At 41.5% G+C, this 18,895-nt stretch overlaps 1 protein-coding gene across 2 annotated transcripts; it reads left to right on the top strand.

Annotated features, from left to right (window-relative positions):
* The first annotated feature begins 326 nt into the window (after positions 1-326).
* Positions 327-18,828, top strand: HEXB (hexosaminidase subunit beta). Of its 2 annotated transcripts, XM_054184934.1 has the most exons (14): positions 328-676; positions 773-930; positions 4,237-4,302; positions 5,090-5,136; positions 5,309-5,419; positions 7,812-7,913; positions 9,463-9,592; positions 11,339-11,519; positions 12,592-12,678; positions 13,262-13,334; positions 13,968-14,142; positions 15,328-15,418; positions 15,633-15,737; positions 18,637-18,828. In XM_054184934.1, exons 1-14 carry the CDS (start codon positions 384-386, stop codon positions 18,698-18,700), a joined length of 1,683 nt encoding a protein of 560 aa, XP_054040909.1. In that variant the 5' UTR covers positions 328-383; the 3' UTR covers positions 18,701-18,828. The 2 variants fall into 2 exon arrangements, 1 of the variants encoding a protein (XP_054040909.1); XR_008463721.1 differs by lacking the exon at positions 15,328-15,418 and having other exon boundaries at positions 327-676.
* Positions 18,829-18,895: the final 67 nt, after the last annotated feature.

Here is an 18,895-nt window from a genome sequence, read left to right on the forward strand (position 1 = left end):
TTCGAGCGGTTTCTCGACCACGAACAGGTGGGGACCGCTGAAGGAGGAAAACCCGCCGGAGGAGCGGCCTCCCGGCCTGGTGGGGACACCTCCCCGGCCCCCTAGAGGCGTCCTCCCGCCCTGGCGATGCCCTCTCCCCGGACCCGGAGGTGTGAGGACCGTCCTCCCGCCCTGGCGATGCCCTCTCCCCGGACCCGGTGGTGTGAGGACCGCCCTGGCCATCCCTTCTCCCCGGCGGCCGCTCAGCAGCCTTTGTGGAGGCGGTACCGGGCGGGCGCCGCGGGCGCGCTGCCGAGGCCCGCCCCCGCCGGTCCCGTGATGGCGGAGGCGGACCCGGCCCGCCCTTCGAGCGTGTCGCCGCGGGCTGAGGTAGCCACCGCACCATGGGCAGAGCCATGGGGCTGGCCGGGCTGCTGCTGGGGCTGTTCCTGGTGCCCGCCGTGCTTGTAAGCACCGGCTTTCGCCATGGCGTCCCGCCGACCGAGGCCGCGCCGGAGCCGGCCGAGTGGGAGCCGGTCTCGGGCTCCTTCCGTGAGGGCTCGCTGTGGCCCCTGCCGCAGTGGCTCCGCACGTCCCCCCGCCAGTTGCAGCTGGCCCCCGGCCGCTTCCAGCTGGTGCACGGCGCCGGCTCCTCGGCGGGGCCGGACTGCGGTCTGCTGCAGGACGCCTTCCGCAGGTGAGGGGCGGCGGGGAGGCGGGGGGCTGCGGACGGCGGCCCGGTGGCGGGAGCGGTTACCTCAAGGCTCCGCCGGCGTCTGTGCTTCCCCGGCAGGTACTACGAGTACATGTTCGGGCAGTCCCCCCGGTGGACGCGGAGCCGCGGGCCGCCGGGCGGCCGAGGGGAGCCCGAGCTGTCGCAGCTGCAGGTGGTGATCGAGGCCCCGGACCCCGGCTGTCACAGTTACCCCCACCTCGCCTCCAGCGAGGCCTGTGAGTACCGCGCACGGCCGGCCGCCGCCTTCCGCGCCATCCTCAGCCCTCGTTTTCCAGTCGTGTGCCCAGGGTTAAAACTCAGCAGATTTTCTCTTTTGAGGAGCTGGAAATCGTAGGCGCACCGAGACGCTCAAGGACGTTGCGCAACAGCGGCAAGCAAGAAGATAATTCTTGCTGTCAGTGCTGTGGGAAGTCTCAGCCCGCAGTGAGTCACGGAGCTGGTTAGAAGTGTAACCGATAATTTCTGCAGTTCAGCTAGCATTCAGCTAATTTACCTGCTGCTGTCCTTTCTAGTAACTGTCGTTAAGGACTGGAGGTACTATGCTACGCTCCGCCCAATTATGCGTGGTGACATCTATGCACAGTCAAGAGATCATCCTTTCTTTCAGTGCAGGGTATTGCATGAGGGCTGGCTTTGCCTATTTGTCTGCTCTTCTTAGAAATAACATTTGAATTGAAGCTACCTACAGTGGCTTAGGTATGTGGTATTTCTGTTTTTCCTGAAAGAATGGAAAGTGTTCATTGAACTTCTTGTTATTCATCTTCCAGTATTATAAATCCACTTTTTTCTATCAGTAGATCCAAAAAAGGCTTTAAAACCATGGTGGTTATATTGGATTTTTTCTGATATGCTTCTTTACTTCTGTGACTGAAGTCCAGGGTGGAGAAGTACTCTATAATCAAGTCCTGATCATCAGATAAGTTTCTTAACAGAAATAAGGATGAGTTGATAGTATTGCTTTTTTGTCTGGGCAGGTAAGCACAGAATTAAACATGCTCAATTAATCTAGTACTGTCTTGAGATAATCTTCTGTACTAGTGTCGTGGTTTGGGCTGGGCTGGCCACTAAAACAAATGACAGATGCTGTCTTAGTTGTTTGGTATGCAGGATACAGATCGTTAGAAAAAGATCCTTTAAATCTTAAGTCATACACCTGCAGCGGGATTAATTCTACCTGACTTGTGACAAAATGTACTCATTTTAAGCTTACTGAGTCTTCTTGGTATATTTAGCCAAGCAGTGCAATTTTTGTGTGCAAGTTTATCATTCATTTCAATGCAAATGAGGTATAGCAGCAAAATTGCTAATGCTTTAGAATTCTTCTTTCACAGTCAGGTTATTATACTGCTTTACTACTAGTTGAACTTTGAATTGATTTGTGAGCTTCAAATGTTAACCGAAGCCGGTTCTTTTCTATCAGGGGATCTGTCAGATCATGTGATTTTTAGGTTGCACTCTTCAGAACCGTCAGAGCTTTTCCCTCAGCTGTAGAAAAGGAGTTTCCTGTTGGAAATAACGTGGAATTGTCCTCATGTAGTAAGTGGAGCTCTCCAGACTTTAGCAAGATTTTAATTTTCTACTTCTAATGGGATAGCTTGTCCAGGGAACAAATGCTGAAATATGCATTTCAATATGCAACTAGTCACTTGCTGGATTGGGCAGTTTGGCTCCTTTTCTTAATAGAGGTAGCATGGATAGTCAATGACTCTCCTGTAGAAAGAGTATTGGATATGTAATCAAAGTACAAGTTCTCTGCCCCTCTCCCTGCTGGCTTCTTGCCTGCTTGTGCAAAAGGTTCCAGATAGCCGTACAAAACTTGTTCTGCGTTCATCTAAGGTATGCTATATGTTCAGAAAAAAAGCTTGCTGTCACGGAATCATGGAATTTTTCAGAGTTGGAAGGGACCTCTAGCGATCATCTAGTCCAACTCCCCTGCTGAAGCAGGATTGCCTAGAGCACATTACTCAGGACTGCATCCAGGCGGGTCTTGAAAGTCTCCAGAGAAGGGGACTCCACAACCTCCCTGGGCAGCCTGTTCCAGTGCTCTGTCACCCTCACCGTAAAGAAGTTTTTTTCTCATATTTGATCGGAACTTCCTGTGTTCCAGCTTGTGCCCGTTACCCCTCGTCCTGTTACTGGGAATCACTGAAAAGAGTCTGGCTCCATCCTCCTTAAACCCACCCTTTAGATACTTGTAAACGTTAATAAGGTCTCCCCTCAGCCTTCTCTTCTCCAGGCTAAAGAGTCCCAGCTCTCTCAGCCTTTCCTCATAAGGGAGATGCTCCAATCCCTCAATTATCTTTGTTGCCCTACGCTGGACTTTCTCCAGTAGTTCCCTGTAGTCCCCTGTCTTTGAAGTAAATCCCTGACTGAACTACAGTTTATCACAGAAAGATCCATTTCTTTCCATCCATGCAGGAGGTTGCAGTGGTCTTCGAAGTTCTGTTTCTTGCCCAGAACTTCCAGTATGTGCAATCTGTGTTTAAGTTAAAATGCAATCTTGAGGTACTTTCTTCATGTCCCTGAATGACTTTTCTCTGGTAGTTTGAACAAATGTTTGAATGGTATACCTTGTAACCAGCCATTCTTTCATGCTGAGGCAGATCTGATAAATCATTATACAGCAATTTACCCCTCTGATTTTTTCTCTGCTGTTTCAAATGTGTGACTCTGGTCAGTTTATTATTGCTTTGATGTTTAAATAATAATATAAATTTATAGCTTTATAGGCATAGTGTATTTTTAGACATATATGTGTGATTTTTTTTTAATTAACATATTTAAAACATATTTGTTTTTTCACTAAAATTTACTAAATCACCTTAAATGGAAAAACAAAATCATTTTAGTCTCTCTTTTTCAGTACTTTGTACTTGAGTACTTCCAGTACTCAAATGTAAGGTAGGATTGTTATGGATACCTTCAGATACCATTCTTTTTACCTTACTTCGTCTCACTGCCCTGGTACATGTGCTCATTAGGTGGTGGGGTCTGGTTTTTTAATTATCCTTTGTAACAATACCTTTATAGTAAGGATCTAATGATATTACTTGCTATATCTCTGTAAGCTGTATCTCCAAAAGAGTATGTAAGCATAAGGAAGGTAAAGGAGAGGTAAAAGGAGAAGTAAACTTCTGCGGTTACATTTGGCTTATCACCTACGGCTTATCACCAACCCTTATCACCTACGTCTTAAATGAAAAAATATCATCTGATAGTTTTAAATCAGTTGTGTTAAAGTTGGCTGGAATTCTGGCACATGTACAATATTTAACATTGCCATTATTAAACACTGTATTTCTTTCATCATCTTTAGTGATTAACTGCTGATGCTCTGACTAGTAGATTGCATTATTTCGGGAGCACATAAACAAAAAATAGTGATGCGGTATCACTGTTAAAAGCAGCATTGGTTAGAATTCTTTTGGTTAGAAGATTCTTTTTAATGCCTGTTAGCGTTGTCCTGTCATTCCCTACTTTCTTAAGGAATAACATGTTTTGGTTTTTTTCCCATTCTTTAGATCATTTAACTGTAACTGAGCCTGTGGCTATACTGAAAGCAGATGAGGTATGGGGTGCTTTAAGAGGTAAGCTGATACTTTTCCTATTGAGCTATTTGGTCTGGACTTAATTCAAAATCCATGCCAGACTAAGAACCAGCTGACCACTGAGCCTTGCCCTCATTCGTCCTTCCCGAGAAATAAGCTTGGGCATACAGACCAGAAGGGTACCCAGAGGTGTGTTGGTCAGACCCTCAGTTCGGGTGCTCAGCATCTCAGATCCAGTGGCACACCAGAAGTGCACCCTTGCTATGCTGGAAATCAGCCAAGCCAACAAAATCCTGGGTGCTTTTTAGCTCACTGATCTACAGTGTGAATAACAAATTATTCTCTGACTGCACCTAGTAGCTGAACATGCTGGACACATCACCAAGAAGACCATAATGCTGAAGTTTCAGTCTGCTGTTCTTACTGGAATGTTAGTCTAAATTAGCAGATTTTTCATGCTAAATTAGAAACTTCACCAGTACCAGAAATGACAGGAATAGATGCATGACAATACCAGAAATTCCTACCTTGCTATCAGTGACTTCCATACTATTGAAGGATTAGTTTGGTACAGCTGAGCTGTTACTGCTAATATTCAGCACTTGTGTATAATGGAGAGCTTGGATGGTTCTCTCATCAGAACTTCATTAACTGGGGTGCTTGAGCAATTAAGGAAAACTGTGCTGAAGAGAAAGAAACTCAGCTACAAAGCATTCTTTCTAGCTATGTGAATACTTGTAAATAGTTATGGTCCTGTTTTTAACTAAAACTTTAAGGACAAGTACTGGCTTGTACTCCAGATCCCTTTCTTGGATTTTTTTCACAGGTTTGGAAACCTTCAGTCAGTTGGTTCATGAAGATGACTATGGAAGTGTAAGTATAGCCACATTCTTTATTGTGTGCTCTTCAAGAAGCAGCACATCTACTAGTACTTTTTCAGAAAATTATCCTTGGAAGGCTGTTAAAAAACTGAAAACTAAGTATTTCCTGTTTGAAATGGTGAATAAAAAATGAAAATTCTAATTTTTAAATTTCATTCTCATAGTTTCTTGTCAATGAATCTGAAATCGATGACTTCCCAAGATTTGCTCATAGAGGAATCTTACTAGACACTTCAAGGCATTATTTACCATTGAAATCTATTCTTACAAACCTGGTAAGTGGGCAGTTTTGTATTATTAATAGTGAAGGCTTTTTGCTTTTGTGTTTTGGCCCCTGGAGTAGGTAGCAACTGGTATGAAAGGAGAACCCATCTCCGCTGTCTGACTTCTAAAAGGACAGAGTGAACTTTGCTAAGTGAAGGTCAGAACATACACCATAGAGGAACTGAGTGGGCAGACACAGTGAACCTGTAAAGGAGGCTGGGATTTGTGGTACATTGGGCTTTCTGTGTTTTCTGTTGCCTAAACCAGCTCATATATTTCTTGGAACCGTGTTTTGAGACATCGGACTGTCACCAAGCACTACAGGGGAGACCTTGCAAGTCCTGGCTTCAGTGCCAGTGGATGCAGGAAAATTCCAGTCTTTTGAATAACCAGGCTTTGGTTATTCTTTCTTATGCTGCTAAGAGCAAGCCAGTAATTAAGTAGTATAGAGTAAGGGGAGAAATTGGAAATGTTAATTGGAAGCTACTGATTTCTTTCACTACATCCCTTCAAAACGCAAAAAACCCACACAAGCACCAACAAAACTTTATCTGAAAAGCTTGTGTAAGCACACTAATAATTGTATACTATGTATATGTATAATGTAAATATATAACAATGGTGTAGTCATAGCAGCTAAAGCTGTGGGGTTTTTTCTGTTTTGTACTCCTCTCTCCTCTTGAAATCCTTGTAGCAGCGTTTATTTGGTGGGTTGAAATGGGAGGCACCTTGGAGTGGAGGAACAAGCAGTTTTCCTGTCTTGTCTCTGTCTTGCTTTTCCAAGATGAAATAGTGTTAGAAATTTCCTTTCCATGTTGCAGAACTTTGCAGAACAGGCTTAGGATGGGGAGGAAGAGAGTGCAGGTAAAACCAGTCTTCATTTCTGAGGTCATCGTTGAACTGTGCTCAGAACTTGCCCCTCCATGGGTATTTACCACTTGTATTTACCTTTAAGATCAGTCCCTGTTTAGCAAGTAGTGTTTGTGTAGTGTTTCATTTACAATTGAGGGTGCTTCAAAGACTCAAGTAGTTAATTGCATCATTATTTGTTGTCTTTTCTAAAAGAGACAACAATGTCCAAAGAGTAACTTGACTTTTGAGACTTGCATTTCTAACCAATTTTGTGTTTCTGTAACTGTTGCTATCATGTTTTCTTTCCTTAAGTTATGCTTGTGGCTTTAATAATTTCCCAGAGCTATGGGACACTTATGACATTTTGCTGGTTAAAGAACAAGTGTGCTTTTCCTCCCACCTTTGTGCCTGCTTGAGTCCAGGCTAACCTAATAAAAAGCAGCAGTAATCTCTTCACTGACATGCGGTAATTAGATGCTTAAGGCAGCAGTTTAAGTACATTTCTTGTTTGTGTTCGGCTGCTTTACTGTATTTCCGGGAAGTGCATTGTCCTTGAGGAAGGCGTGGCTGAGGTAAAGGTCAGGAGATAGCATTTTTTGTGTGGAAAGATGGTATTTGATAGAAATATGTGAAGACATGCGGTAATTGAAACTTCTTCTAATGAAACAGATGAGATAATTTTGGGGAGTGGACAAGGTGTAAATCTTCCTTTGGATTTGGTGGGAGTTCCTGAAGAGATTTTTGTCACTTCTTTAAACACAGCTTGGTGAAAAAACGAAAGGGGAAGGTGTGGAAATAATTGTATTGTGGGAAGGGATTGGAAGCAACTGTGTTGCAATTACTTAGTCCCAAACAATGTAGAGAATGCTTTTTCCGTCTGCTCGCAGCACACAACACTTCTAGTGACTCTGACAAACTTGCATAACTCGGGTATGTGCTTAACTGTCCATCTGGAGTCATAATTCTAAAATAAGTGTGTTAAAAGGGAAGTACTGACACTGTAATGACTAAAAACATAAGCCACACTTCTTTGTGGAAAATGCACGCGTTTATTCTGCATGCATTTGAAATGGATTCTGCAGAAGTCACTAGCAAGTAGAGATGTACTAAATAGTTAGAAACTCTCATGCTGTTTGGTTTTTGAGTCCAAAGTATTTAGGTAGAAAAGCATAGGCTTTTCTGTAAGCTGAAATAGCTCCTGGTGCATAGAGAATTACCCAGATGTGTTCTGAAAGGGAAGAAACTCATAAGCATTTATAGCAGTTCCCCTTCTACCGGGCAGTGTAGCATGATCAGATCAAGAGCTCGTTGGCAGGAGTGGTGCAAATAGATAGCAAAGGAAATGGAGCAGTAGTATAAACAGGATGGTGTGTTTTGGTGTATGCTTCTAGCATTCGTTGAAACACAGTATGCATTTTCTTTGTGGTTTTTTTTTTTTTAAGTTGCTCCTTTAGGCAGGCGGGATATACAGGGACAAGACCAACTTTTTTTGCATAGGTTTTCTGTGAGAGTGAAGTGCTTAACTAGACTGTATTGCATTCTTTGTTACAGGATGCCATGGCTTTTAACAAGTTCAATGTTTTCCACTGGCATATAGTAGATGATCAGTCATTCCCTTACCAGAGTATTTATTTCCCTGAGTTAAGTGACAAGGTGAGTAAACATTACTGGAGCAGGGTGGGAGGGCAGAAATCTGGCACATCTTTCATGAAAATAGAATGCAGAGCCTACCAATGGTTGAATACATTTGCCTTGGCTGATTGTGAAACAGTACCAGAGGACCAACAACCAACATGGTCTCTGTGAACCATATTTGAGTCTTCCTTGGTGGATGCATGGTAAATGACCTTCCTAACTCTTCTGTGCAAACTTGCTGCTGACAGTGATCCGCTTAGTGTTTGCAGGCCTTCAAGCACTAATGGTTCAAATAATCTGTTGCGGTGAACAGTGCTTGTATTTCTGTTGGTTTGTTTGTTTTACTGGTAGACTTAACTGTCACTCAAACGGATGTAAGAGAGTTTCCTGTCAGCTCTAGGTTTGGAACCATGGCAGTAGTACTTTTGCCCTTTCTGAGATCTAGTTAACTTGACAAAACACAACATGTCTAGAGGTCCAAAAGTGAGAGGTTGTTTTCTGAAATGAATACACTGCAATGTATCTCTTTAGTTCCCAATTCACAGCAGATTTTGCTAATTAATAAAAGCCATCATGAGGTTCTTGCTCAATCGCAGTGCAGTAATAGCCAAATCAATCATGAATAGTTAAGTAGAGCCTAATATCTATATTATAATAATTTAAAAATAATCTAAGCTGACCCTCATGAAAATTATGTATCAGATGCTGTGAAGAATTTCTTAATTAAAAAATTGTAGATGTTGGATGGTACAGTCAGATTATTTTTCCTAGTAATGGCTGTGGAGTTCTGTTCCATTCCCCACTGACAGCTGGAGAGAAGGAGATGGACTCTGTCTCAGTAGCCTTCTTTATGAAACGCTTCTTGTTTATCATTATCTTTTTTTAGTAACTCACTGTGGAAACTGTTTCTGGGTAAATAGAAGCTTAAGGTGCTATTAATCATGAGGAGTCATGACGCTTTTCTAACTGTAGCAGTCTGGGTCACTTGTCACATTTGTTTTCTGTGTGGGAGTGGAATAACACTCAAATTCAGTGTCACAAAACAAACGTGCCCTGACGCTAAATTGGATATTGTATTCAAACTGACAAGCAGAGGTGTTGGAAAAAGACACCGTTCTTTCTGACTTGGCAGATTTTTTCCATTAGTCTTGCATGTCATATAACAAGGGCCCCATGTTTTAGGACTAATGATGCAGAGGTGGAGGGCAAAAGTAACTAGCCTTTGTACAGAAGAATTGAAAACCGTATCTTTCAAAAATCTGATGGAATAGATACTACCTTTTCTGTTTTCCTCATTAACTGTGAGCTAAGGAGGAAAGGATGGTCTCCTCAGATTTGTCTTAGTGTGGAAAAAGGGGTTCATGTCTGTGGGTTTTGTTTTGTTTTGTTCCCCCCCCCCCCACTAGTCAACCTAGAAGTACCATCAGTGCAGTTGCATATGTGAAAAACCACAAAAGGCTAACTTCTAAAAATGCTCTCCAGTCTAAATTATAGCACTTTAGTCACGATTTTTTGAGCTGCTGATACAATGTTTTGTAAACTGTTTCTAAATGTGAATACTTTACAGGGAGCGTACTCCTATAACCACATCTATACTCCTACTGACATCAGTCTGGTGATTGAGTATGCCCGGTTAAGAGGCATTAGAGTTATCCCAGAGTTTGATACCCCAGGACACACGCAGTCTTGGGGAAAAGGTATGTCCAAGAAAGTATTAATGGTTAGAAAATTGTGGTAAATAGAGTGCAAGCAAATTAACTTGTTAAAAAGCAGCCCTTAAAGTGGTTTGAAAGCCCCTTAATAAGAGGTAAGCAAGGGGCAGCCTAAGTGATAGCCATGATCTTTATGTGTTAGAGGAAGTAGAATGAATGGAGAAAGCTGATACTTGCTGTGCTGGATGTGTGTGCAAAGGCACAGATACATTCTGTGTGCCTTAGACTTCACATTGTTGTTAGTGCTCTTGAGTTTAGAAGCAGTGGCTAGAAATAGTGAGTTGCTGTCTCTAGAGGTTTCTGCTTTGGAAAGGTTCTTTCAAAGTGATTAATGATTCTATTAGTAAAGCGGTAATCTGACAGTGTACAAAACACAGCAAAGTTGGATGCTTTTTCACTCTCTTCTGGGTTTCAGAAAAATACTTCTCTTGATAGAGAATGCTTGAATCCTGAGGGTGGTAGTGTTTACACGTACTCAAGGACCACAGAACCTTGTGCCTTAATTCAAGGCGCAGTGACTGTGATTTCACTGCAATAAACATATGATGGGTTTGGCCAAACTGGAAATAGTAAAGGTTTTTCTAGCGCTTCATAGCTTTAGCTTTAGCCATGGGGCAAGTCTTGTGCTCATCCTGTGGGGATGCAGCCATAATGTTGGAAGATGCCTCAGGCTCTTTCTCACTAATCTAGAATGAGGAGGAAAGGAACAAGGCAAAAACTAAATTTTCTAAACAGTCTTTCTGAATCCTTCATCTCAGGTGGTCTTTGCTGTCACAGAGCACTAATAAAAGCCAGTGGCTTGCCTGGTGACACGTGGGGTGGTCTATATTCATATTAAGACCAAGGTTCAGCTCCCTTGCCTAAAATCAACTGTTCCTGATAGCTTCTTGTGTAATAGCTTTTCTTAATGTGATGCACAGGAGCCAGTTCTGGCTTTGCCTATAAATCTGGGTGGCTATGCTTTGATTGCATTCAGGTTCAAGACACTGGGGAGAAGTCTTACGGCATGCAAGGAAGGTAGCTGAAACAATCTGCCACTAGGGCCCTGTTTAGGGTAAATGTGCTCTGTGTAGGAAACACACAGCCAGGAAGAAGGTGCTGCTGCTGCTGTAACCACGGTTTACCAAGTAAACTGCATTTATGAATCTCCAACCTATATGTAGTAACTTTTTCCTATTTTATTATACTGGCTGATGTTGCTTCAGAGATCTTGACTCAAGAACAAGTGCTTAGTTTTGATGTCTGTCTGGCCTTCCTTTCTTGTGTAGGGGTAAATTCCTAGCAGACTAAGGTAGGACATGTACCTTGAGCCATGTATCTCCCACCTACTTAGGTGTTAACAAAGCAGAATAATAAAAAGAGGAAAGAGGCCTCTGGAGCACACTCATTATATTTGGCTTCCTTCTAATTGGCTTCCTCCCTAAATCCATTAAAGCTTTTTTATTCAAGTAGTCATCCAGAAGCTGTTTTGCAGGTACAGTGACATGTTCCATAAATTACTGTGTGTTAAATCACAAATCGACAAGTCAGAGTGCTGATTTCCATTTAGAGGGTTCTTCAACTTTGGGCAAGTTGTTTTATTTCATCCTGCCTCTATTTGATTATACTTAGATAGATGAACACTTAAGACATGAGTATTAACATTTTTAATATGGGTAACTGCCTGTTCCTGCTAGTAAAGTTAGCATTCCAACATGGAATTGAATATCCTCTATTAATTGTTTCTATTAGGTCAAAGAGATCTTCTCACCCCTTGTTACAGTGGAGAACGTCCAACTGGGTCCTTTGGACCTGTAAATCCCATTTTGAATACAACTTATGACTTCATGACTAAATTCTACAGAGAGATCAGCAGTGTATTTCCAGATGCTTACATTCATTTGGGAGGAGATGAAGTAAACTTCGATTGTTGGTACGGTGACAGTTCAAAGAGTAAATATCTGGTGCCTCTTAAACTTGCCTAAATCCATCAGTTATGGAACTGCGTGAGACAGTTTTCATTCCTTAACCCAAAGATCTCCACTCCTACTTTTGTAACTATTTACAGGCAGAGCTTTTGTGATGCTCAACAAGCAAGTGATGTTGTGCATAATTTTACTTTGACTAGTAGTTTCAGAAATGTTCAGGTACTCTAAAGGATTTCTTCATGAAAATTAACCTGGCAGGAAGGAGAACTAGTATGGTAGAAAAGTACTGTATAAGATAACTAACATTTAAATGCTTTGTGTTAAAGGAAAATCTGTTCTTTTCATTGAGTTCTGCCTTCCAGAAAACCTGATAACATTAAGTATTACAGTACTGACTCCTGTCTGCTTGTATTAAAAGTATGGCATGTATTAATAGAGGTTTTCAATTGGTTGTGGATTTTGAATACTTTGTAGTCTCTCTGCTGGAGTAACTAATAATACAGAATTTCGAGAACATTTAATTGCATGAGTATTCACATTGATGTTAGTATTTGTGCATTCTCTTGAAACATAAAATCTGAACGCTCAGATCTTTCTTTAATTTTTAGGAAGAAAGAAAATTTCTGACAAAAGCTTTATCACAAAAGTGTTGGTTTGCTTTTTGGGTATTTTCCCAAATTCTTGATGTCACTCCTGCAGATCCCATGTTACTATGGCTGCTTAGTTTCCAGACCTTCTGGCAACCTTCCCACCAAGTCACAGAGAAGCCAGAACCCCAGAGCTTTTAGGAGCTTGAGGCAGCCTGCCAGAGACTGCTTAAGAACAGGGACTCCAGTAGTTCTACCAGAGAAGAAGGACTATTGGCTTTATTTCAAATCAGGATGAAACTGTTTCAAAATACCTAAATCATCTTAGCCTTCTGCTTTTACTCTGTTGTGCATTCCAGGCTATGGTGTGCCTAAGGCGTCAGCTAGTCTGCCGTGCATAGGTGGAAATGGTTGAGAAACCTGGTTTAAAACAAAACAAAATTATTCTTTTTTTTTTTTTTTCTGACTTATTTCGTTGTTATTATTTAAGGAAATCTAACCCTGAAGTGAGAGAGTTCATGAGGAAGCAAGGATTTGGCATTGACTACGCGAAACTGGAATCGTATTATATTCAGAAGTATGTTGGTGTTTTAATTTTTGCTCAGCTTCTTACAGCCACTGTCTGAGGGGGTGCTGAGGGCAGATACTGAAGCTGATTTAGGTTAGGCTATATTGTTTTCAAAAAGTGTCATGTATTGGGGACTGCCCACTTTCTTTTAATACACTGAATGTAAAGGTCACAGTTTTAAAATATGGGACACAACGAGGACATATAGGCTAGTTCTGTGCACAGTCTGAATGTACTGGTTATCTTAAAATAAGTATCTGCTGTAATTTCAGCACACAGAGTGGGGAAGAAAAGTCTTAAGGTTTTTGCAGCTGTTTATTTCTCTCATTCTTAAAAAAACATGGACTTAGACACCTGTATGAGTTGCTGGTAGTTCTGAACATCAGTTTGTGTTACTGCACATGCGTATCCTCATACATGGGAGAACATCCTCTTTGAGTTAGAGCACTGAAGGCCAAAACCAGAAAAAAATGTTTTTTCTTGGTCCCCTGTGCAGTGCTCGGAAAGGTCTGATGTGCCTTAGGGTGGAAAACAGTGTGCCTGTACTGATCTCATTCAAGTTCACAAACATGATCTTATTTCTAAATTCTAGGATTTTGGACATTGTTTCCTCCTATAACAAAGGATACGTGGTCTGGCAAGAAGTGTTTGATAACAAAGCAGAGGTACGATGGAAAAATAAATAAGATAGTTTTGCGTAACAGCACAATACTGTGGGAGGGTATAGTAGACTATTGAGTAGTTATGGTTGTGTCTCTTAAAGCAAGTCTGCTGGTGTCCCCAGCAAGTCTGCCCAGATGCGGGGCTTGCCTTGAAATTATCATTTATTGAACACGTAAAATAGGTGGAACAGGAACACCAGCATTGAATTGCTTTCGAAAGGTGAACATAGATAATATAATATGCTTTAGAGCATCAGAGTACAGGGTGGGAAAGTTTCTATGAGCTTCCATGTGGTGTTTTTTTTTTTTTCTGACATAACTGTGCGTCTGGTCTAGTAACACGAGGTGCTGCTCAGCTTTTCAGAGCTGGTCAGATAACTGGTGCATGTAGGAACCCTCTTAGTGCATGAACTGTCTGTGGTATAACCTAGGCTTCACTCTAGCGTGAACTTTGCTTAAAATTGGCGAAGAGCTAATCAGCTTTAGACTGGGGGGGCTGGGAATGACAATTTTTCCAAAATTTTCCTTTTCAAAACACAGTACTTAGTTTTGAAATCCATCATCCTTTTTCCTGATAACAGCAGTTAAGATTGTCTTTAATGGTTTTGGGTTTTGTTTTGGTTTTCCCCCTTTTAGCTGAAACCAGACACTGTAGTTCAAGTGTGGATGGGAAACAACTATGCTCATGAACTGAGCAGCGTCACAGGAGCTGGGTTCACTGCTATCCTGGCAGCTCCCTGGTACTTAGACTACATTAGTTATGGTCAAGACTGGAAGAAATACTACAGCGTTGAACCACTTAACTTCCCTGGTTTGTTACTTTTTTTATATGCATGTTCTGTGCATGAAAGTCTTTGGTTCATAGTAAGGTGTATATGGGAAAAATACGGCTATTTAGAGTGGTCATGCAGTCACTATGATCAGATAGGCTGTAATCAAAGGACTTTAATGTTAGCTAGAACTCTGGAAAATTCTCAAATAAAAAAAACCCACAACTTTCCACTTCTCGCAGGGAAAGGGATACCTTCCTGAAGCATCTGGCACTGGTGCTTGTGTGAGACAGGATGCTAGACTAGGTGGGCAGATGCATCATGCATTAGGGGCAGAGTTGTGCAAAATGGCTGTTGGTAGACGTTGAATTCATATGTTAGCAAGCTTCTAGTGTTAGACTGTTCTAGAAAAGGACGTGTTCTCTCCCTCTAAAGCTGATAAAAACATCATCTCCTTCTGGAGAAGAGAAGGCTCTGGGGAGACCTTACAGCAGCCTTCCAGTACCTAAAGGGGGCCTACAGGAAACACTCTTTATCAGGGAGTGGATCAATAGGACGAGGGATAACGGTTTCAAACTGAAAGAGGGGAGATTTAGGTTAGATATGAGGAAGAAATTCTTTAATGTGAGGGTGGTGATGCACTGGAACAAGTTGATCAGGGAAGCTGTGGATGCCCCATCCCTGGAAGTGTTCAAGGCCAGGCTGGATGGGGCTTTGAGCAACCTGGTCTAGTGGGAGGTGTCCCTGCCCGTGGCAGGGGGGATTGGAACTAGAGGATCTTTATGGTCGCTTCTAACCCAAACCATTCTATGATTCTTTTCCTGGGGCTTTCATTTTATGCAAGGTAGCTCTCAGAGCTGATCAGGGAGAACACCTGACTTCATAGCTTTTTCAAGGAATGTTCTGTCTGTGATAGAATGAACAGTTTCAATCATGACTGAAATCTCTGGAGAATTATCAGAAAGCTGAGGAATGTCTTTTAGAGGATAAAAGGCAAAATCCTTTCTGACAGAAAAGGGAAATGGGTTTTCTGTGCAAATGGTCTGGTGGTTCTCACATGCAGTAACAAGACTACCAAAACATTAAGTTAGTGCTTGGGATAGATGTTTTATATGATAAAACAAACAACTGAACATGAGTCCTCTCTCAGTATTGGAAGACGAAATTGTTGATAAATGCCCATCTTCTGGGCAAATAGAAATTCTAACTTTCTGCTTTGACTTCAGGATCTGAAAAACAGAAAAAGCTTTTAATAGGTGGAGAAGCCTGCCTGTGGGGGGAATTTGTGGATGCAACTAACCTCACACCAAGATTATGGTACGAACTGCTTGATCTTTAGATTTTAGAAAGCCAGCTACTGGGACCATTAATTAATCCAACAGGACTGTATGTTAGTGGTGACAGTGCTCTGTGCTGAACCTGAGGTGCTATAAAAATTGATGCTTCTGGGTATATAAAACCTGGTATTAAAAGCTTTAATCCATTCCGGTTATAGACTGTACCTGCTCTAAAACTCAGTATATCTTTACAGGCCTCGGGCAAGTGCTGTAGGGGAAAGACTCTGGAGCAGCAGGAATGTGACCAACTTGCAGGATGCCTATGAAAGACTGACTAATCACCGATGCCGCATGCTCCGGTAAGGTTAATAGCTATAGAAAAGCTTGGTTCTCATGCCCTATAACCAATGGAGCTTGAGTGCAGGCCTGAACTGCTGGTCTGGAAATACAGGGAGGAGAGCTAGCAGTCTAATCTGACTATGTAAATGTCATCCCATGTGGTTTTACATCCGCAGAAGAGGAAGAACAGATACATTAAGACAGGAGCTCTAGACAGTTTTGCAATTAACATTTTCAGAACTCATTTAACTTTCTTCAGTGAAATACTAGAACTCATCTATGCCCTTTCTTTTATCTAAAGGAAAAAACAACACCATGATTGAATTATTTCAGACAAAAAGGATATTAAAGGGTATGTGCGAGGAATATGCAGACAGAAAAAGTAGACTTTTTAAAAAAGCATGTTAATTATTTGTTATAAATAATAATTAAAGACTTGCGGGCAATCAAGTGGAGCTGTTTGCCTTAGCGGTGAACTTGAGCGAGCTATTCTTTCAGGTATTGCCTTAGTGTAGGAACTGAAAGGGGTGGGTAAGGAGTTCCTGATAAATTTTAATTTATGACTACTGTAAACAAAGTCAGTTCATAACATATTCTTCTCTGTAGTTCTTTCCTGAAAAGTATCTAGACAAATTGCTGCTTAATTATTGCTAGTGCTGTCTTTGTATCTTTGTGGTTGTAGAAATGAGTGATTTCTAGGTCTTAAGTCAAAGTTTGACTCTACTATTAAAAGTAAACAGTCAAGAGAGCCTTTTAGGTTTTCCCAAATGCTGCTGCAGAGTTGGACTGCAGCAGGAGTGCAACGTGCCATTTAATTTCTCTACAAAAGTTTATGACAAGTCATTGAAAATCCCAACAGTATGAAGAAGTATTTTGAAGTAGATAGATAGATACAAATCAGATTTTTAGAGAACAACCTACAATGGCAGTTAGAGTCAGCACTTAAACACTCTGCTCATGTTCCTGTAGATGTCTTAGCATGATTATCTGTTGGAATCACTGACTTTCAGCTTATAGTGTAAAGTAGCTCTTTAATTAATCAAGTTATGAGTGACTGAAAGACTCATGAATTTTGACTTGTTGGGTTTATTTCAAGCTGGCTTACAATAATGCTATAGGAAAATAGTTATATGTGAATTGTGTTATTTCCCTCAGTCATGAAAAAATAGATACATTAAGAGAATTAATAAATACATCTTAAAAACATCATTATAAAAGGCTTTAAAAAGTTATGTCCTGTCACTTAACAGGATGGTGCATCTTTTGATGGGGTTCAGAGAAAACAGATACAACTGAACAGTAAAGTGTACAGTGCTTGTACCTCTAGGATTAGCGTTTTATAATGAACTAAGCCATGCTATTCCTGGACCTGGTTAACTATTCCTTATCTCCATCTTCTTCCTTAATGCTGGTACTTGTATTGCTGTGCAGGGATACAGATAACTGATAAAACAATGATAAAAGCTGATCCAGATAACTGCAGCTGCTCTAGTAGTGCTAGCATGAGAGATGCAGAATGCAGGGGCAGACTAAGGACTCCTCCCTGTATGTGCTGCACGCTTTTTCTTTCAGATACTTTCTGGTGCTAAAACTGCTTTGCTGGCATAAAAACTTATGGTGAACAATTCCTGTTACAAACAGACTACCTTAATAAAAGGGCACATCCTCCTGAAAATGATTCCTTTTATATAGGCTTTGAACCAGAAAAACAAGAGAAACCATTCCCTTTCCACCGATGAAATGAGCATTCCTTGGAGCTGCAGTTCTGTTGCCTTTCATGCATAGGGCACTTATTTAGCATTGTGTGAGGTCAAAGAGCTGATTTAATCAGTCAGGGAGTGGGCAAAGGTCTATGTCCCTACTAACATTTTTATATATAGTATATATACAGACCATGGCAGTTGTAGCAGGCCAAGGAGCAAGTAGAACAAACAGCTCTGGCTTGCTCTGCATCTGGGTATCAGGCATGGGTGATGTGAGGGAATGGGTAGGTAACAGCTAGATCAGGGTCACTGGAATAACAGTAGCTCCACCTATCCAGGCCAAGGCCACTGCTGTTGAAATAGTACCATGAAAGCAGTAGCTGCTATTCAGATCTAGACTCAGCTTCCTGTAGGATACAGCAGCCCTAATTGCAGCAAAACGGTGATGGGAGAAGGGAAACAAAAAGGTTGGCACATCTTCCAGAGACCTAGACAACAACCCTGTCTTTTCCTAAGAGTAGGTCTTGCTTAGGGGCAAGCAGTAGTTCAGCTGAGGTATTTCATCATTCAGCTTCTTCCATTGCAGCTCTTAAGTTCAATTTAAACACCGGTGTATATTATCCTACAAATCCCTGTAGCAGTGCTATGCTATCTAGCTCTTAAATATCCAAGAAGCAGAATTCTGACAACTACTTTAACTCTGAAACATCTTTTTATGCTATCTTACTACACCTTTATAAGCTAAAGGGTTTGTTTGTTTTTAAAGCCATGAGCATAATTTATGTTAGTGTACATGGAAAAAGTCCTGTTTACTAAAACTGGCTCCCCAGAAAAATGAATGAAAAAGACATAGTTAGAGCTGCATGTGAAGGAAACATTGGGCAAATGTCAGCTGATTCATATTTTCACATTCTTATGAGCCCTTTTCAATAAAAACAATAGATTTTGCAGAACATCAGGACAATTAGACCCTGAATTTAAGCTTTTCAATGTGTTTTGTAATATCCTGGTACATCTTATTGAAACAGAGAACTGTACTTAACTGAACTACAATGAACTGTAGAATAGGGCCCTTTTTCACTCCCTAATCTGTTATTTCTTGGAAGTAATTTTGTTTACACAAAGATTAAAAGAGAGTGTTAGTATCTCTCTTCCTGCCTACAGAACTAGCCCAGTGTTTGATTATAATCCCACACATTCCACTTTCTTTTAACAGCCGTGGCATAGCAGCAGAACCTGTGTTTGTTGGATACTGCCCCCATGAAGCAAGAGGGCAGTAACTGCTGCAGCATTTCTAGTTGACAACCTGAAGTGCCTCTGGGGTGTGAATGTACGTACATGCAGTTTGAAATCTGAACCAAGACTTAAAATTTACACCTTTAAAATAAAGTTATTTGACATTCGTGTTGGAGTAAAAATGATGGGGTTTAGCTTTCATTAGAAATAGGGATTCTTCACTGTGAAATCCTGAAAGC

Source organism: Rissa tridactyla, chromosome Z (assembly GCF_028500815.1).
Source record: "Rissa tridactyla isolate bRisTri1 chromosome Z, bRisTri1.patW.cur.20221130, whole genome shotgun sequence".
In the NCBI taxonomy this organism is placed as follows: Eukaryota; Metazoa; Chordata; class Aves; order Charadriiformes; family Laridae; genus Rissa; species Rissa tridactyla.